This window comes from Staurois parvus, unplaced genomic scaffold, assembly GCF_062004578.1.
Source record: "Staurois parvus isolate SC_StPar_1 unplaced genomic scaffold, SC_StPar_1.0 ptg001282l, whole genome shotgun sequence".
NCBI lineage: Eukaryota > Metazoa > Chordata > Amphibia > Anura > Ranidae > Staurois > Staurois parvus.
Genome location: NW_028319078.1, coordinates 208,453 through 228,875, shown reverse-complemented (window position 1 = coordinate 228,875; position 20,423 = coordinate 208,453). Strand labels below are relative to the sequence as shown.

At 41.4% G+C, this 20,423-nt stretch overlaps 1 protein-coding gene across 5 annotated transcripts in view; it reads right to left on the bottom strand.

Moving 5' to 3' along the window:
* Window positions 1-378: 378 nt before the first annotated feature.
* The window catches only part of LOC149437630 (asparaginyl-tRNA synthetase-like), a 179,984-nt gene continuing 159,939 nt past the window's right edge, over window positions 379-20,423 (bottom strand). For all 5 annotated transcript variants that reach the window (XM_089660820.1, XM_089660822.1, XM_089660817.1 and 2 more), the window contains one exon: window positions 379-534. In XM_089660820.1, coding sequence (XP_089516946.1) covers window positions 433-534 — 102 coding nt within the window. In that variant the 3' untranslated portion in view covers window positions 379-432. The remainder of the gene's footprint in view (window positions 535-20,423) is intronic.

Here is a 20,423-nt window from a genome sequence, read left to right as displayed (position 1 = left end):
TCCTGGGAAGACCAGATATAGTGAATGCAGGGTCCTGGGAAGACCAGATATAGTGAATGCAGGGTCCTGGGAGACCACATATAGTGAATGCAGGGTCCGAGGAGACCAGATATAGTGAATGCAGGGTCCTGGGAGACCAGATATAGTGAATGCGGGGTCCTGGGAGACCAGATATAGTGAATGCAGGGTCCTGGGAGACCAGATATAGTGAATGCAGGGTCCGGGGAGACCAGATATAGTGAATGCGGGGTCCTGGGCTTAGTAACACCAACTTCCTGGGCAGATGATTGGCCTCAGAACGGAAAGTAAAGAGGAATATTCATTTTGGGTGTCACATGATATTGCATATGTGTGAAGAATGGGGAAAAATGACAAGGCCGGGTCTTTATACATCCTCCCCCGGCATTCTGCTTGCGGCTGATTGAAGCTCGGTTACCTGTCAAGACGTGATTGCAGTATGTGAAGTCTCTCCTCTCTCAGGCTGCCCCCAAACAGCTCCCCGATTCCTGGGACCAGCAGATCCACTGCAGACACCTGGAGAACAGAGAACGAGACATCTTATAGGTAAAGGGTTCCATCACACCTGAGTGACTTAAAGGGTTAAATGATGCTGTTGTTGTGAACTTCAGGCCTTGTAGTACCGGGGTTCTGGGCTCCAAGCAAAAGGTGCAGCGCGACTCACGCATGCGCAGTAGGAAATCCGCTACTTAGATTAAAAGTCAGCAGCTACAGTATTTATAGCTGCTGACTTTTATTCTTGTTGGCTTTTCACCCGGTGACTTGGTCAGTAACACACCTCCTGTATTAGAGTGCCCCCACTCTGGATGAAGGAGCACAGGGGGCACAGCAGACAGCAGGACTGTCAGTCTGGGGGGAGGGTTAGATGTACTAGCAGATTTAAATACACTAATAAATGGAAGCCAGCCAAACTCCAGCTCACACTTTATAATCGGTTATAGAAAACATTTCTTTGTTTCCTTTTGGGATAAAGATTTTTAAAAGGTAAATAAAAGCTGATCATTGTAGTGACACCTGCCAGTGTTCGGTGGTTTGTCTCATCCATGTAAATGATACATTCTAGTGATGCACAGATATATCGGCGCCCAAGATTTACCGGCTGAAAAGAGTGTTAGCGGCATTTTGGCAATAGGAAAGAAGTAGCTGATAATGGCCGCCGAAAACATGCAATTTTTCCTGAGATTTTACCACTTTTAGGGCCGGTTCACACTGCATGCGTTTCAGTTGCTTTTTTTCTGCATCCAAAACGCACAGAAAGTAGGTGATATGGTTGTTAATGTCATAGTTCACATCCGTGCAGGGGCGGACTGACCATTCGAGCTCTCGGGCACTGCCCAAGGGCCCAGGGTCAGTAGGGGGCCCCATGAAATGACCCTGGTACGTTTAATAGGCTTTTTTGGGTGTGCTTTGAGTGTGGGCAAGGACACAGGGGCCCCATGTTCCCCTACAGACCGGGGGCCCCATGAGTTGTCAGTCCGCCCCTGCATCAGTGCTTGCAGATCCAGTGCATTCCGGTTGCAGGAAAAAAGTAGAAAAGGCTGCATTTTTCTGCACAGAACTGTACTGGAATACGGTAAAACGTATAAAAAATGCACATGTCCCTATTTAAATTGAAGAAAAAGAGGGGGAAAAAAATTAACTGAAATGCATTAAAAAACGCAATGGAAAGCATCAAAACTGCACCGGAACTTGTCAAAAACGCACATGCAAAAAACGCATCCGGAACGCATCTGAACGGCGTTTCTATAGTGTGGACCGGCCCTTTTCTGCATCCAAAACGCACAGCAAGTAGGTGATATGGCTGTTAGTGTCATAGCTCACATCAGTGCTTGCAGTTCCAATGCGCTCCGGTTGCAAAAAAAAAAAAAGTAGAAAAGGCTGCATTTTTTCTGCACAGAACTGTACTGGAACGTGGTAAAACGCATAAAAAATGCACCAGAACGCACATGTCCCTATTTAAATTGAAGAAAAAGAGGGGGGAAAAATTAACTGAAATGTATTTAAAAAACGCAATGGAAAGCATCAAAACTGCACCGGAACTTGTCAAAAACGCGCACGAAAAAAACGCAACCAGAATGCATCAGGGCCAGGTTCACACTACATGCGTTTCAGTTGCTTTTTTTCTGCATCCAAAACACACAGAAAGTAGGTGATATGGCTGTCAGTGTCATAGTTCACATCAGTGCTTGCAGTTCCAGTGCGTTCCGGTTGCAAAAAAAAAAAAAAAAAAAAGTAGAAAAGGCTGCATTTTTTCTGCACAGAACTGTACTGGAACGTGGTAAAACGCATCAAACGCGCACATGTCCCTATTTAAATTGAAGTAAAAATTAACTGGAATGCATAAAAAACGCATCAGAAAACGCACCGGGACACACCAAAAACGCGCATGCAAAAACACATTTGGAAGGCATCTGAACTGCGTTTATATAGTGTGAACCGGCCCTTAGGGTGCATTTTTCATAGGTCATGTGAGTAAAAAAAACCCAGCCTCAAAACGCAACACGTGTGCATTTTTGTTGGGTTTTCAATGCATTTCAAGCCTGGTTCAAACCAATGCAATTTGCGTTTTGTCCGTTATGCATTTTTGCATGCGTGGTTTTGATGCGCTTTTTTGATTTTTTTTTTTTTTTGCTAACTTGTTGCTGGTCAGATTCAAAATGCATCAAAAATGCAACACCTGCAATTTTGGTACATTTTTAATACATTTCAGGCCTGGTTCACACCAATGCTGTTTGCGTTTTGCGTGCAGGATTTTGACATGTTTTCCGTGCAGTTTTTTTTTAAGTGTTTTGCATTTTTAATTTGTTAATTAACCACCTCCCGTCCGGCCATTTTATATAAACGGCCGGACGGTGGCAGTGCAGGGTCGGGTGACCGTTTATTTATTGGTGGTATTTAATCGTCGCTGGATGCTTTACTTTTTGCGCTATAAACAAAAAAAGTGCAAAAAATTTGAAAAAAAACAAAACGTTTCTTTGTTTCTATTATAAAATTTTTCAAACAGGTAATTTTTCTCCTTCACTGATGTGCGTTGATGAGGCAGCACTGATGGGCACTGATAGGCGGCACTGATAGGCAGCACTAATGAGGTATCACGGATAGGCGGCACTGATAGGCAGCACTAATGAGGTATCACAAATAGGCGGCACTGATAGGCAGCACTAATGAGGTATCACTGATAGGCGGCACTGATAGGCAGCACTAATGAGGTGTTACTGATAGGCAGCACTAATGAGGTATCACAGATAGGCGGCACTGAAGGCAGCACTAATGAGGTATCACGGATAGGCGGCACTGATAGGCAGCACTAATGAGGTGTTACTGATAGGCAGCACTAATGAGGTATCACTGATAGGCGGCACTGATAGGCAGCACTAATGAGGTGTTACTGATAGGCAGCACTAATGAGGTATCACAGATAGGCGGCACTGAAGGCAGCACTAATGAGGTATCACGGATAGGCGGCACTGATAGGCAGCACTAATGAGGTGTTACTGATAGGCAGCACTAATGAGGTATCACTGATAGGCGGCACTGATAGGCAGCACTAATGAGGTGTTACTGATAGGCAGCACTAATGAGGTATCACAGATAGGCGGCACTGAAGGCAGCACTAATGAGGTATCACGGATAGGCGGCACTGAAAGGCAGCACTAATGAGGTATCACAGATAGGCGGCACTGATGATGGGTACTGATAGACAGCACTGATAGGTGGCACTGACTGGTGCAACCGCTGGGCACTGACTGGTGGCAATGACTGGCGGCAGTGGTGGGTGGCATTGATGGGCACAGGTGGGCTGCACTGGTGGGCTGCACTGCTGGGCACTGATCATCAGTACCCTGATGATCGGTGCCGATCCCTGCTCTGACAACTGCCGGTTCTCGGCAGTACTTTCCTCAGCCTCTGACAGCGTGAGGAAAGTGCAGCCGAGAACCGGCAATTGCATTTCCCGGTGATCAGCATGTCATTGGACACGGCTGATCACGTGGTAAAAGGCCGCTGTAATTGGAATTTTACCACATCACGTGATCAGCTGTGTCCGTAGGACAATGTGATCACGGAGATCGCCGGGGGCGCGCAGGAGAGCGCGTTCTGGGAGGACGTCATATGACGCCCTCCCACAGCGTAGCCGTCATTCGGCTATCTGCGGTTGGCAAGTAGTTAATCTTTCAAGTTTTCGGTTTGCACTCCTAACACAGCCATCATGAAGGGGGTCCCACTCCATCTGTTACATTAGTTATGAAGACTGGAAGGACAGTGGGAACCCCCCAAAACCTTGCAGTATCAGAGTTGTCAGCAGGCATCCCTCACTGTTGGGTGGAGTGCCCCTTTAAGCCGGGACTCATTTTTCTTGCCTCCTTAAAGAAGTCAGAGTTCACATGGAACCCAAACACTTGTGTAACCCACTCAGGTTCCTGTCATTACCTTTCATCTCTCAGTGTTAAAGGCATCCCGAAATAGATCGTGGAAACTGCCAGAAGGGAAGCGTGAGCGATCGTTTCCAGAGAATGGAAACCTTCGTATGGCCACGCTGGGTAAGTGTGTTGTAATTAGAAGCACAAAAAGTGCTAACCGACCAGAAAAGGACAGGAGACACGACACGGGGCAGCAGCTCAATCACAATCTCCCAGCTACAGCCGCCTGTATATCACTTCATCTGCTTATATTTTACCTTCCCTGGTACCCCCCCCCCACCCCCACCAATCAACATGATGATGACGACATTTTTAAATGAAAGCTGTTTTCATTACACACCTTTTAAAACCCAGTGATGTCATCACTTGGTCTATGTGTTTCACTATGCAATGCAGGCAAATCTTGGCTGGGGCCGGCAGGGAGCTGTACATAGCGTCCTGACAGAATCAAGCACCCCTATCCGTGGGCTGGCTCTTGGGAGGAGTTTTGCAAATATTAAAAAAAAGAAATGGATGGGTGCCGGTATGGAGAGGTTCCTGGGCACGCTGTGTTTCCATGCAGGCCACCTTAGGTAACCACATGTGATGCTGAGCCTCTGTGTTCCCTGAAAGCACAGTACTATACTATTTTTTAGTCTTCTTTTATGCTTGCCTTTTTGCAGAAGTCTTAAAGTGCAGGACCTCGCATTCACTATATCCGCTCTCCCCGGACCCTGCATTCACTATATCTAGTCACCCAGGACCCCGCATTCACTATATCTGGTCTCCCAGGACCCTGCATTCACTATATCTGGTCTCCCCGGACCCTGCATTCACTATATCTAGTCTCCCAGGACCCCGCATTCACTATATCTGGTCTCCCAGGACCCTGCATTCACTATATCTGGTCTCCCCGGACCCTGCATTCACTATATCTGATCTCCCCGGACCCTGCATTCACTATATCTGGTCTCCCCGGACCCCGCATTCACTATATCTGGTCTCCCCGGACCCCGCATTAACTATATCTGATCTCCCAGGACCCTGCATTCACTATATCTGATCTCCCAGGACCCTGCATTCACTATATCTGGTTTCCCCAGACCCTGCATTCACTATAATTGGTCCCAGGATCCTGCATTCACTATATCTGGTCTCCCCGGACCCTGCATTCACTATATAGGGTCTCCCAGGACCCCACATTCACTATATCTGGTATCCCCAGACCCTGCATTTACTATAATTGGTCTCCCAGGCCCCTGCATTCACTATTTAAGGTCTTCCAGGATCCTGCATTCACTATATCTGATCTCCCAGGACCCTGCATTCACTATATCTGGTCTCCCCGGACCCTGCATTCACTATATCTGGTCTCCCCGGACCCTGCATTCACTATATCTGGTCTCCCCGGATCCTGCATTCATTATATCTGGTCTCCCCGGACCCTGCATTCACTATATCTGGTCTCCCAGGACCCTGCATTCACTATATCTGATCTCCCAGGACCCTGCATTCCCTATATCCGGTCTCCCAGGACCCTGCATTCACTATATCTGATCTCCCAGGACCCTGCATTCACTATATCTGATCTCCCAGGACCCTGCATTCACTATATCTGGTTTCCCAGGACCCTGCATTCACTATATCTGGTTTCCCCAGACCCTGCATTCACTATAATTGGTCCCAGGATCCTGCATTCACTATATCTGGTATCCCCAGACCCTGCATTTACTATAATTGGTCTCCCAGGCCCCTGCATTCACTATTTAAGGTCTTCCAGGATCCTGCATTCACTATATCTGATCTCCCAGGACCCTGCATTCACTATATCTGGTCTCCCCGGACCCTGCATTCACTATATCTGGTCTCCCCGGACCCTGCATTCACTATATCTGGTCTCCCCGGATCCTGCATTCATTATATCTGGTCTCCCCGGACCCTGCATTCACTATATCTGGTCTCCCAGGACCCTGCATTCACTATATCTGATCTCCCAGGACACTGCATTCACTATATCCGGTCTCCCAGGACACTGCATTCACTATATCTGGTCTCCCCGGAACCTGCATTCACTATATCTGATCTCCCCGGACCCTGCATTCACTATATCTGGTCTCCCCGGACCCTGCATTCACTTTAATTGGTCCCAAGACCCTGCATTCACTATATCTGATCTCTCCGGACCCTGCATTCACTATATCTGGTCTCCCAGGACCCTGCATTCACTATATCTGGTCTCCCACAGTACACACAACATGGAAATGCAATTATTTTAGTAAATATAAACTGCTAAATACCTTTTCTCATCAGCAGTATATAGCAGTCTTGTGACTTTTGTCAGTGTCCAGCAGAGCAGTGATTAATCTTGTAAGAGGAATTTTATTCTGTCCTGACTGTCCTCTGAGGCTGCATAACCCCTGACCCTCTGTCTGGACAGTGCTGATTGGCCCTATGCTGATCACATGCACCCTCCCAAAGAAAAAAAAAAAACTCTCTAGCAATACACACTAAACTGAGCATGTGCAGAGTGCTTCCTAGAGCTCTGTACTATTAGCAGATGAATTGTGAATAGTAGAAGAGGAGAATCAGAGAAGACAGGATCAAACAGCCTTTTTTTTTACATACAATGTGGAAAATTAACCCCTTAGGTTCCACAGTGAGTATAACAAGCATGCTTCACTGTATATACAGACTGATCTTACTGTTGTGGGTTCAGGAACACTTTAAGGCTGGTCATGTGACAGGCAAGATCCTTTTCACCCAGCACAGGGCGATCCCTCAGTGCAGTCAATATAGCAGACATGACATCAGCACCGCCTATTCTTCACTATATTAGGAGTGCAGGACGCTGCGGTGACACCCCCCCCCCCCAAGGGGCAGGTCTACGATACCCTACATCACAGGTGTTAAACTGGCGGCCCTCCAGCTGTTGCCAAACTACAAGTCCCATGAGGCATTGCAAGCATGACTCCCAAAGGCAGAGGCATGATGGGACTTGTAGTTTTGCAACAGCTGGAGGGCCGCTGGTTTGACACCCCTGCTGTACACGGGTTGGATGTCCTCAGTCTTTCAGGTTGCTTGACACTGGGTGATATTCAACCTGAAAGACTGACATCTAATGGCGGAAAGTGCTTACTGCAGCATTGCACCCATAAGAGGAGCCACGCTGGATCGCAGAGCAGGGATAATGCCAGTATTGCAGCGACAGCAACATTTTATGTTGTTAAAATTGCCGGACAACCATTAAAAAAAACAAAACAAAAAAAAAACCAAAGACTTGGGATTTAAGCTTATATATTTTTAAACTTTTTTTTTCTACACTATTTGTTATTAACCGATAAAAACAGAGTGCAGCGCTAAAAAATATGAATACAAACGAGAAAAGTCCGTAATAATTAAATAGATGTATATCTTAACGAATCCCAAGGAATAGCTGATAAAGCCCGGAGACAATGGAAAGAGTGCGCACTCACCGGACGCGCATGGAAAATGCGCATATAATAAATATCCCCTGGAATCTTTATGGAAATGAAGAGAATAAGCTCCAACTCTGTAAATCAATCAGCCTGGAGATGTATGAGAGAAGTCCGGAGATCCCCTTTACAGGTGGTAAGGTAATCAGCCAGGATCCAGAGCTCCGTCCCTCCGGTGGTGGTAAACACACACTACAGGAATCCTGCAAATGGATTTAGCTCCCAAACAGGAACCAAAAAACAGGTGCCCATAGTGTAGTAATTCAAACCAATTTTAATAAAAAAATCAGGATAAAAATACAGGGTAGTAGGCTGTGTACAATGGATATATTACAGCAGAGTACGCAGCAAAAGGTACTGACCCTAAGTTAAAATGGCCGCCGGGCTATCTCGTGGCTCCGGGCGGGAGATGACGTCATGCTCTGTCGGTTCCTCCTAAGGCCTTTCGTGCCCAAGCACATCATCAGAGGGGATACCAACCAGAGCATGACAGACGTCCATCTAATTTATACTGAATAGCGGCACTCGCGCATGCGCAGTACGGCGCCGCCATTTTGCCGAAGTTCATGGAGTGCGCATGCGCGGCTCCATAGAGGCCATTTTGCCGTGGGTGAAGTCATATGCAGTTCGTGATAAACAAAAACGGTTGCTACCAACGTTCAATGGTGCAACCAGAAGATTTATTCTTTACACCAGGGAATTAAATAAGGTTAAACACTGGTGTTATAAATAGTAGATGGGTAAGATGAAAACCCATAAGGTGCAATTACACTGCCAAATGAGGATCAGCATTATTATACTCTGCACTACGGCAAAAGGGACACAAGGGGGTGCCAAATCCACCAAAAGGATAAAACACAATTTAAAATATATATACATTGCAGATCATGATAACAACCTATTAAATGGTTGTAAAAATCAATACATGATAAATTCATATTGATAGTAAAAGCATAATACCGGAATATACAAAACCCAGAGAATCATAATATGGCTCAACATTAAAATTAATGAAATGTGAAAGAAAAAGAAAGATAGGAAAAAATACCAGGAATCCAGTAGTATCCAAATGACCTTATGTGGCGAAGACTGTATAGATGCATAATATATTATCAATCAGTGATTTGCAATAAAGCAGTTGACATCAATTTCAATATTGTGTCCTAATGGGTATAAAGTACCCAATTCGTATACCCACTTGGTTTCTGCTTGTGAGACTGCGCGTGTTTTGTTCAGGCCTCTCCAATGTGGGGTAATGATATCAATAGCCGTGAACTTAAGCGAGGTAGGATCTTGATTGTGATAAATCCTATAATGATTAGATAGAGCATGATCCTTGTATCCTTTCTTAATATTGGATACATGCTCGCGTAAACGATCACGTAATCTTCTAGTGGTACGACCCACGTATTGCTTTAAGCAGGGACATTGGAGTAAATACACAACGTACCTGCTATTGCAAGAAATAAAGTGTCTTATAGTATATGTTTTCCCAGTGACATGTGAATTAAATAAATTCACCCTGCGTTTTCTAGTGTTGTCACATTTACATATAACACACCTATTGCATGGGTGAAAACCTAATATATCAGCAAATAGTTTAATATTTTTAGGAGGGTCAACTACATTCGGTGCCAGACTGTGTCTCATAGAGGTCGCTCTCCTAAAAACAATCTCTGGTTTATCTGGCAGAATCTTACCCAGAATAGGATCAGTTTTCAAGATATCCCAGTTCTTTTTTATTAATCTGCTGATAGATCTATGTTGTACTGAAAATGTTGTAACAAATGGACAAACTTTAGCTTGTATAGGTCTAGTACTGTTCTGTAGCATTACACTTCTATCAGTGTTGGCTACATCATTGAGGGTATCTGCCAGAGTGTTCTTATCGTATCCCTTTTCAAGGAATCGATTTTTCAGGATCTGAGCTTGGGAATGATATACAGTCATGGCCGAAATTGTTGGCACCCTTGATATTTCTCCAGGAAATCATGTATTTCTCACGAAACGTATTGCATTAACACATGTTTTGCTATACACATGTTTATTCCCTTTGTGTGTATTGGGACAAAACAAAAAAAGGGAGGAAAGAAAGCAAATTCGACATAATGTCACACAAACCTCCAAAAATGGGCTGGACAAAAGTATTGGCACCCTTTCACAACTGCGGATAAATAAGAATGTTACAAGCATGTGATGCTCCTGTAAACTCACCTGGGGCAAGTAACAGGTGTGGGCAATATAGAAATCACACCTGAAAGCAGATAAAAAGGAGAGACGTTCACTTAACCTTTGCATTGTGTGTCTGTCTGTGCCACACTAAGCATGGACAACAGAAAGAGGAGACGAGAACTGTCTGAGGACCTGAGAACCAAAATTGTGGCAAAATATCAACAATCTCAAGGTTACAAGTCCATCTCCAGAGAACTAGATTTGCCTTTGTCCACAGTGCGCAACATTATCAAGAAGTTTGCAACCCATGGCACTGTAGCTAATCTCCCTGGTCGTGGACGGATGAGGAAAATTGATGAAAGATTGCAACGCAGAATAGTCCGGATGGTGGATAAGCAGCCCCAAACATGTTCCAAAGACATTCAAGCTGTCCTGCAGGCTCAGGGAGCATCAGTGTCAGCGCGAACTATCCGTCGACATTTAAATGAAATGAAACGCTATGGCAGGAGACCCAGGAGGACCCCACTGCTGACACAGAGACATAAAAAAGCAAGACTACAGTTTGCCAAAATGTACTTGAGTAAGCCAAAAGCCTTCTGGGAAAACGTCTTGTGGACAGATGAGACCAAGATAGAGCTTTTCGGTAAAGCACATCATTCTACTGTTTACCGAAAACGGAATGAGGCCTACAAAGAACAAAACACAGTACCTACGGTAAAATATGGTGGAGGTTCAATGATGTTTTGGGGTTGTTTTGCTGCCTCTGGCACTGGGTGCCTTGACTGTGTGCAAGGCATCATGAAATCTGAGGATTACCAAAGGATTTTGGGTCGCACTGTAGGGCCCAGTGTCAGAAAGCTGGGTTTGCGTCCAAGATCCTGGGTCTTCCAGCAGGACAATGACCCCAAACATACGTCAAAAAGCACTCAGAAATGGATGGCAAAGAAGCGCTGGAGAGTTCTGAAGTGGCCAGCAATGAGCCCAGATCTAAATCCCATTGAACACCTGTGGAGAGATCTTAAAATTGCTGTTGGGAAAAGGTGTCCTTCCAATAAGAGAGACCTGGAGCTGTTTGCAAAGGAAGAGTGGTCCAAAATTCCGGGTGAGAGGTGTCAGAAGCTTATTGATGGTTATAGGAAGCGACTGATTTCAGTTATGTTTTCCAAAGGGTGTGCAACCAAATATTAAGTTAAGGGTGCCAATACTTTTGTCCAGCCCATTTTTGGGGTTTTGTGTGACATTATGTCATATTTGCTTTTCTGCCTCTGTTTTATATTTGTTCCAATACATACAAAGGGAATAAACATGTGTATAGCAAAACATGTGTTAATGCAATACCTTTTTTGTGTGAAATACTTGATTTTCAGGAAAAATATCAAGGGTGCCAACAATTTCGGCCATGACTGTACCTCTAGATCTGTACAATTTCTCCTAATCCTCATGAATTGGCTCTTGGGTATATTCGCCAACCAGTTAGGATGGTGACAACTGTTGGTAGGGATATAGCTGTTACGATCCGTATTCTTAAAGAAAGACTTGGTCATAATTCTTCCGTCCATGTTAATGAGTGTTAAGTCTAGAAAATTGATTTCTTGCTTACTATAAGTGTATGTAAGGTGAATATTTAATTTATTATTATTCAAGGTGCCAAAAAAATTGGTCAAAGATTCCTCATTACCATTCCACACCAACACAATGTCATCTATATATCTTTTATAAATAGTTAATTCCGGCCAGTCTCTAGCATATATCAAATCTTCCTCCCACCTTGACATAAACAAATTTGCGAGACTGGGGGCAAACTTTGCCCCCATGGCAACTCCCTTAATCTGCAAGTAATAGGTCTTATTAAACCAGAAATAGTTTTTCATCATGGCAAAATCCAACAAACGTAAGATGAAATCTTTCTGTATAGTTGGTAGGGAACTATGGTGTGTTAAATAAAAATCAGCGGCCTCCATTCCATCACAATGATTAATATTAGTATACAATGAAGTTACATCCGCTGTCACTAAAAATGTGTCTGAAGAAATAGTGACATTATTCACGAGATTTAATACTTGCTTAGTATCCTTTAAATAGGACGGTGTCTGTGTGACCAAAGGTTGCAAGAAGAAATCGATATATTCTCCAATTTTTGAGCACAAAGACCCTATTCCACTAATTATAGGACGACCTGGCGGTTTAATAGGGTCTTTGTGGATCTTAGGCAATATGTATAAAATGGGTAGTTTAGGGGCAGCTGGAATCAAAAAAGCCTTCTCTTTCTTATTTAATATATGGTTATCATACCCATAATTAATAATATCCTTGAGAGACCGTTTAAAGTTAGTAAGGGGGTCTTTTGCTAATGGGACATATGTAGTCCGGTCTTTCAAAATATTTTCGACTTCTGCTATATAGTCAATTTTATTGAGTATCACTACCCCGCCCCCTTTGTCTGCCGGTCTTATTACCAAGTCTTTCTTTTCAAGAAGTGATCTGATGGTTTTATAGTCTCCTGATCCATCAAATGGCCGTTTAACGGATAAATTACCCAATTCTTTAAGAACTTTATCTTTAAATATGTTAACATGAGAGTTAGTTTGTGGAGGGGGGTTGAAAGTTGAAGCATTACGTAAGTTGGAATGTGTAAAATTATCATAAGTTGTAATGTTATGAGGACGGTTAGCAAAAAACCTTTTTAAAGATAGTTGCCTAGCGAATTTGTGTATATCCATGTATACTTGGAATTTATTCAGTTTACAGGGAGGGGCATATTTAAGCCCTTTATCAAGCAACCTAAGTTCATCATTTGTAAGTTCTTTATTACTGAGGTTAAATAACCCTTTACCTACTACATCTTTCTTTTCTTGTTTGTGTCTATTAGTCCTCCTCCCTCCCCTTTTTCCTCTGTAGTGTTTCTTCGCTTTCGTGTATTGCCATTCCCTAAAAAAGGTTGTCGTGGATTATTATAATTAGAATTTTGAGGATTCATGTTTCTATTGGGAGTCATAGGGGGTGCCTGGTAACCATACGATTGATTAGGAGGTGCCTGATAACCATAAGATTGATTATTCCTTCTTGGACCTTGCCAGTATTGTCCATTATGAGATGGTTGTGTCCTTCTATTATTATATTGACGTGGAGGATAGTAAGAATTGTCATATTGGCGTGAAGGAGGATAATGAGAAGAGTTATCATATTGGCGTGGAGATGGATAGTAAGAATTGTCCCCATTACGCCTTTGAAAATTATCGTGTCGCTGAAACCCATTTTGCTTAGGGGTATGAGTGTGCATATATGTCGATGTCTCCATGGTAGAGTGCCAGCGAGAACCAATGTTATCATCATATGGTTCATAAAGAGGTTCAAACCTATTATGAGTCTGAATATTGTAATGTTGAGTCTTTTGATTACCGGTATGATATGTAGGTCGAGATACAGGACCTGAAGTGTTCGGTATGGGGTTATTAATAGGTGGTACCGGTTGAGTTTCCTTATTTTGCCAATTAAATACAACATGTTCAGAATAGTCTTTATGGTCCCTCTGGTATTTTTTCCTTTTCTTAACCTTCTGTTCCTTTTCTACTCCTTCCAGATGTGTTTTTAATCTGTCTGATTCTATTTTATATTTCTCATTATCTTTATATGGCATGAGTTTTTCTCGAACTGTATTAATTTCCTTATCAAGATTTATTAATTTTTTCTTTTTCCTCAAAATGAGAAATTTAAGTAAGTCTATGCCAGCAGCATTAAAAAATTGATACCATTCCAAATGGCCTTTAATATCATCTGAATCGGGAGGTACATCCCATCGTAAAGATCTTGGCACCATTTGCTCTTTTACATATTTATCTAAAAAAGAGATATCCCATAACGTTTTTATTTCTGTAGTGTGTGTTTACCACCACCGGAGGGACGGAGCTCTGGATCCTGGCTGATTACCTTACCACCTGTAAAGGGGATCTCCGGACTTCTCTCATACATCTCCAGGCTGATTGATTTACAGAGTTGGAGCTTATTCTCTTCATTTCCATAAAGATTCCAGGGGATATTTATTATATGCGCATTTTCCATGCGCGTCCGGTGAGTGCGCACTCTTTCCATTGTCTCCGGGCTTTATCAGCTATTCCTTGGGATTCGTTAAGATATACATCTATTTAATTATTACGGACTTTTCTCGTTTGTATTCATATTTTTTAGCGCTGCACTCTGTTTTTATCTGTTACTTGTAGGTATACTGTGATTACCTTTAGTGCCTTAGCTGCTTACTTAGGAGCGCTCACTTTATACCTTTTATTAGTTTGCCATTTATCCAGTGCTAAGTTGAAGCGGCTCTTTTATTCAGTGATACTACTTTTTACTTATCACCATTTAATATGGGAGATATATTTGACCTCAGATTATCTAGGACAGAGTTATCTGACGATTTTTTCACTATTGACAGTGATAGTGATGACCTTAAAGGTCTTTTTCTACATCTTAAAAATCTCACCACAGCAGAAATAAAAACGTTATGGGATATCTCTTTTTTAGATAAATATGTAAAAGAGCAAATGGTGCCAAGATCTTTACGATGGGATGTACCTCCCGATTCAGATGATATTAAAGGCCATTTGGAATGGTATCAATTTTTTAATGCTGCTGGCATAGACTTACTTAAATTTCTCATTTTGAGGAAAAAGAAAAAATTAATAAATCTTGATAAGGAAATTAATACAGTTCGAGAAAAACTCATGCCATATAAAGATAATGAGAAATATAAAATAGAATCAGACAGATTAAAAACACATCTGGAAGGAGTAGAAAAGGAACAGAAGGTTAAGAAAAGGAAAAAATACCAGAGGGACCATAAAGACTATTCTGAACATGTTGTATTTAATTGGCAAAATAAGGAAACTCAACCGGTACCACCTATTAATAACCCCATACCGAACACTTCAGGTCCTGTATCTCGACCTACATATCATACCGGTAATCAAAAGACTCAACATTACAATATTCAGACTCATAATAGGTTTGAACCTCTTTATGAACCATATGATGATAACATTGGTTCTCGCTGGCACTCTACCATGGAGACATCGACATATATGCACACTCATACCCCTAAGCAAAATGGGTTTCAGCGACACGATAATTTTCAAAGGCGTAATGGGGACAATTCTTACTATCCATCTCCACGCCAATATGATAACTCTTCTCATTATCCTCCTTCACGCCAATATGACAATTCTTACTATCCTCCACGTCAATATAATAATAGAAGGACACAACCATCTCATAATGGACAATACTGGCAAGGTCCAAGAAGGAATAATCAATCTTATGGTTATCAGGCACCTCCTAATCAATCGTATGGTTACCAGGCACCCCCTATGACTCCCAATAGAAACATGAATCCTCAAAATTCTAATTATAATAATCCACGACAACCTTTTTTAGGGAATGGCAATACACGAAAGCGAAGAAACACTACAGAGGAAAAAGGGGAGGGAGGAGGACTAATAGACACAAACAAGAAAAGAAAGATGTAGTAGGTAAAGGGTTATTTAACCTCAGTAATAAAGAACTTACAAATGATGAACTTAGGTTGCTTGATAAAGGGCTTAAATATGCCCCTCCCTGTAAACTGAATAAATTCCAAGTATACATGGATATACACAAATTCGCTAGGCAACTATCTTTAAAAAGGTTTTTTGCTAACCGTCCTCATAACATTACAACTTATGATAATTTTACACATTCCAACTTACGTAATGCTTCAACTTTCAACCCCCCTCCACAAACTAACTCTCATGTTAACATATTTAAAGATAAAGTTCTTAAAGAATTGGGTAATTTATCCGTTAAACGGCCATTTGATGGATCAGGAGACTATAAAACCATCAGATCACTTCTTGAAAAGAAAGACTTGGTAATAAGACCGGCAGACAAAGGGGGCGGGGTAGTGATACTCAATAAAATTGACTATATAGCAGAAGTCGAAAATATTTTGAAAGACCGGACTACATATGTCCCATTAGCAAAAGACCCCCTTACTAACTTTAAACGGTCTCTCAAGGATATTATTAATTATGGGTATGATAACCATATATTAAATAAGAAAGAGAAGGCTTTTTTGATTCCAGCTGCCCCTAAACTACCCATTTTATACATATTGCCTAAGATCCACAAAGACCCTATTAAACCGCCAGGTCGTCCTATAATTAGTGGAATAGGGTCTTTGTGCTCAAAAATTGGAGAATATATCGATTTCTTCTTGCAACCTTTGGTCACACAGACACCGTCCTATTTAAAGGATACTAAGCAAGTATTAAATCTCGTGAATAATGTCACTATTTCTTCAGACACATTTTTAGTGACAGCGGATGTAACTTCATTGTATACTAATATTAATCATTGTGATGGAATGGAGGCCGCTGATTTTTATTTAACACACCATAGTTCCCTACCAACTATACAGAAAGATTTCATCTTACGTTTGTTGGATTTTGCCATGATGAAAAACTATTTCTGGTTTAATAAGACCTATTACTTGCAGATTAAGGGAGTTGCCATGGGGGCAAAGTTTGCCCCCAGTCTCACAAATTTGTTTATGTCAAGGTGGGAGGAAGATTTGATATATGCTAGAGACTGGCCGGAATTAACTATTTATAAAAGATATATAGATGACATTGTGTTGGTGTGGAATGGTAATGAGGAATCTTTGACCAATTTTTTTGGCACCTTGAATAATAATAAATTAAATATTCACCTTACATACACTTATAGTAAGCAAGAAATCAATTTTCTAGACTTAACACTCATTAACATGGACGGAAGAATTATGACCAAGTCTTTCTTTAAGAATACGGATCGTAACAGCTATATCCCTACCAACAGTTGTCACCATCCTAACTGGTTGGCGAATATACCCAAGAGCCAATTCATGAGGATTAGGAGAAATTGTACAGATCTAGAGGTATATCATTCCCAAGCTCAGATCCTGAAAAATCGATTCCTTGAAAAGGGATACGATAAGAACACTCTGGCAGATACCCTCAATGATGTAGCCAACACTGATAGAAGTGTAATGCTACAGAACAGTACTAGACCTATACAAGCTAAAGTTTGTCCATTTGTTACAACATTTTCAGTACAACATAGATCTATCAGCAGATTAATAAAAAAGAACTGGGATATCTTGAAAACTGATCCTATTCTGGGTAAGATTCTGCCAGATAAACCAGAGATTGTTTTTAGGAGAGCGACCTCTATGAGACACAGTCTGGCACCGAATGTAGTTGACCCTCCTAAAAATATTAAACTATTTGCTGATATATTAGGTTTTCACCCATGCAATAGGTGTGTTATATGTAAATGTGACAACACTAGAAAACGCAGGGTGAATTTATTTAATTCACATGTCACTGGGAAAACATATACTATAAGACACTTTATTTCTTGCAATAGCAGGTACGTTGTGTATTTACTCCAATGTCCCTGCTTAAAGCAATACGTGGGTCGTACCACTAGAAGATTACGTGATCGTTTACGCGAGCATGTATCCAATATTAAGAAAGGATACAAGGATCATGCTCTATCTAATCATTATAGGATTTATCACAATCAAGATCCTACCTCGCTTAAGTTCACGGCTATTGATATCATTACCCCACATTGGAGAGGCCTGAACAAAACACGCGCAGTCTCACAAGCAGAAACCAAGTGGGTATACGAATTGGGTACTTTATACCCATTAGGACACAATATTGAAATTGATGTCAACTGCTTTATTGCAAATCACTGATTGATAATATATTATGCATCTATACAGTCTTCGCCACATAAGGTCATTTGGATACTACTGGATTCCTGGTATTTTTTCCTATCTTTCTTTTTCTTTCACATTTCATTAATTTTAATGTTGAGCCATATTATGATTCTCTGGGTTTTGTATATTCCGGTATTATGCTTTTACTATCAATATGAATTTATCATGTATTGATTTTTACAACCATTTAATAGGTTGTTATCATGATCTGCAATGTATATATATTTTAAATTGTGTTTTATCCTTTTGGTGGATTTGGCACCCCCTTGTGTCCCTTTTGCCGTAGTGCAGAGTATAATAATGCTGATCCTCATTTGGCAGTGTAATTGCACCTTATGGGTTTTCATCTTACCCATCTACTATTTATAACACCAGTGTTTAACCTTATTTAATTCCCTGGTGTAAAGAATAAATCTTCTGGTTGCACCATTGAACGTTGGTAGCAACCGTTTTTGTTTATCACGAACTGCATATGACTTCACCCACGGCAAAATGGCCTCTATGGAGCCGCGCATGCGCACTCCATGAACTTCGGCAAAATGGCGGCGCCGTACTGCGCATGCGCGAGTGCCGCTATTCAGTATAAATTAGATGGACGTCTGTCATGCTCTGGTTGGTATCCCCTCTGATGATGTGCTTGGGCACGAAAGGCCTTAGGAGGAACCGACAGAGCATGACGTCATCTCCCGCCCGGAGCCACGAGATAGCCCGGCGGCCATTTTAACTTAGGGTCAGTACCTTTTGCTGCGTACTCTGCTGTAATATATCCATTGTACACAGCCTACTACCCTGTATTTTTATCCTGATTTTTTTATTAAAATTGGTTTGAATTACTACACTATGGGCACCTGTTTTTTGGTTCCTGTTTGGGAGCTAAATCCATTTGCAGGATTCCTGTAGTGTGTGTTTACCACCACCGGAGGGACGGAGCTCTGGATCCTGGCTGATTACCTTACCACCTGTAAAGGGGATCTCCGGACTTCTCTCATACATCTCCAGGCTGATTGATTTACAGAGTTGGAGCTTATTCTCTTCATTTCCATAAAGATTCCAGGGGATATTTATTATATGCGCATTTTCCATGCGCGTCCGGTGAGTGCGCACTCTTTCCATTGTCTCCGGGCTTTATCAGCTATTCCTTGGGATTCGTTAAGATATACATCTATTTAATTATTACGGACTTTTCTCGTTTGTATTCATATTTTTTAGCGCTGCACTCTGTTTTTATCTGTTACTTGTAGGTATACTGTGATTACCTTTAGTGCCTTAGCTGCTTACTTAGGAGCGCTCACTTTATACCTTTTATTTATTTGTTATTAACCATTTCAATACCGGGCACTTTTACCCCCTTCATGCCCAGGCCATTTTTCAGGTTTCAGCGCTCTCACACTTTGAATGACAATTGCGCGGTCATACAACATTGTACCCAAACTAAAATTTTATCATTTTCTTCACACAACTAGAGCTTTCTTTTGGTGGTATTTAATCAACGCCGAGGTTTTTATTTTTTTGCTAAATTAACAAAAAAAGACCAAAAATTTTGAAAAAAAACACGTTTTTCTTTGTTTCTGTTATAAAAGTTTACAAATAAATAATTGTTCTTCATAAATTTAGGCCGAGATGTATTCTGCTACATGTCTTTGGTGAAAGTAACCCAAATTAGGATGTATTATTTAGTTTGCAGGAAAGTTATAGCGTTCACAAATTATGGCATAGATCTGAATATTGATCAATCCTGAAGTACTGACAGCCAATCTAATTTCTTGAGGTCCAAGAATGTCAGAACAGTACAGATATCCCCCAAATGTCAGAACAGTACAGATATCCCCCAAATGTCAGAACAGTACAGATATCCCCCAAATGTCAGGACAGTACAGATATCCCCCAAATGTCAGGACAGTACAGATATCCCCCAAATGTCAGAACAGTACAGATATCCCCCAAATGTCAGAACAGTACAGATATCCCCAAAATGTCAGGACGGTACAGATATCCCCCAAATGTCAGAACAGTACAGATATCCCCCAAATGTCAGAACAGTACAGATATCCTCCAAATGTCAGGATGGTACAGATATCCCCCAAATGTCAGGACAGTACAGATATCCCCCAAATGACCCCTTTTTGCAGAGTAGACAGTCCGACGTACTTCATAAGAGGCATGGCGAGATTATTGAAGTTGTATTTTTTTTGTCATAATTTTTCGGAAAATGAAAAAATAAAAAAAATTATTTTCACTATTTTTTTTTACATACAGTCACCAGTGCAGTACAGCGTCATCATATAACTGGCATGGCGGTGATCAGGGACACTGACTGGTGACAGTATTAAAAAATATATATATGTTTGTTTTTATTTTTTTTATTTTACATTTTTTATTACATTTTTTTTTCATATTTCACTATGTCCAAAGTAGTACAATGTTACCATAATAACATTGTACTACTTTGGGGAAGTGATCAGTATTTTTTTTTTTTTTCTACACAATTTGCTTATAGCAAAGAATTACTTTGCTATAAGCAAGCATTTACCTGAATGACATCGATTCATTCATTGTTTTTTTTTT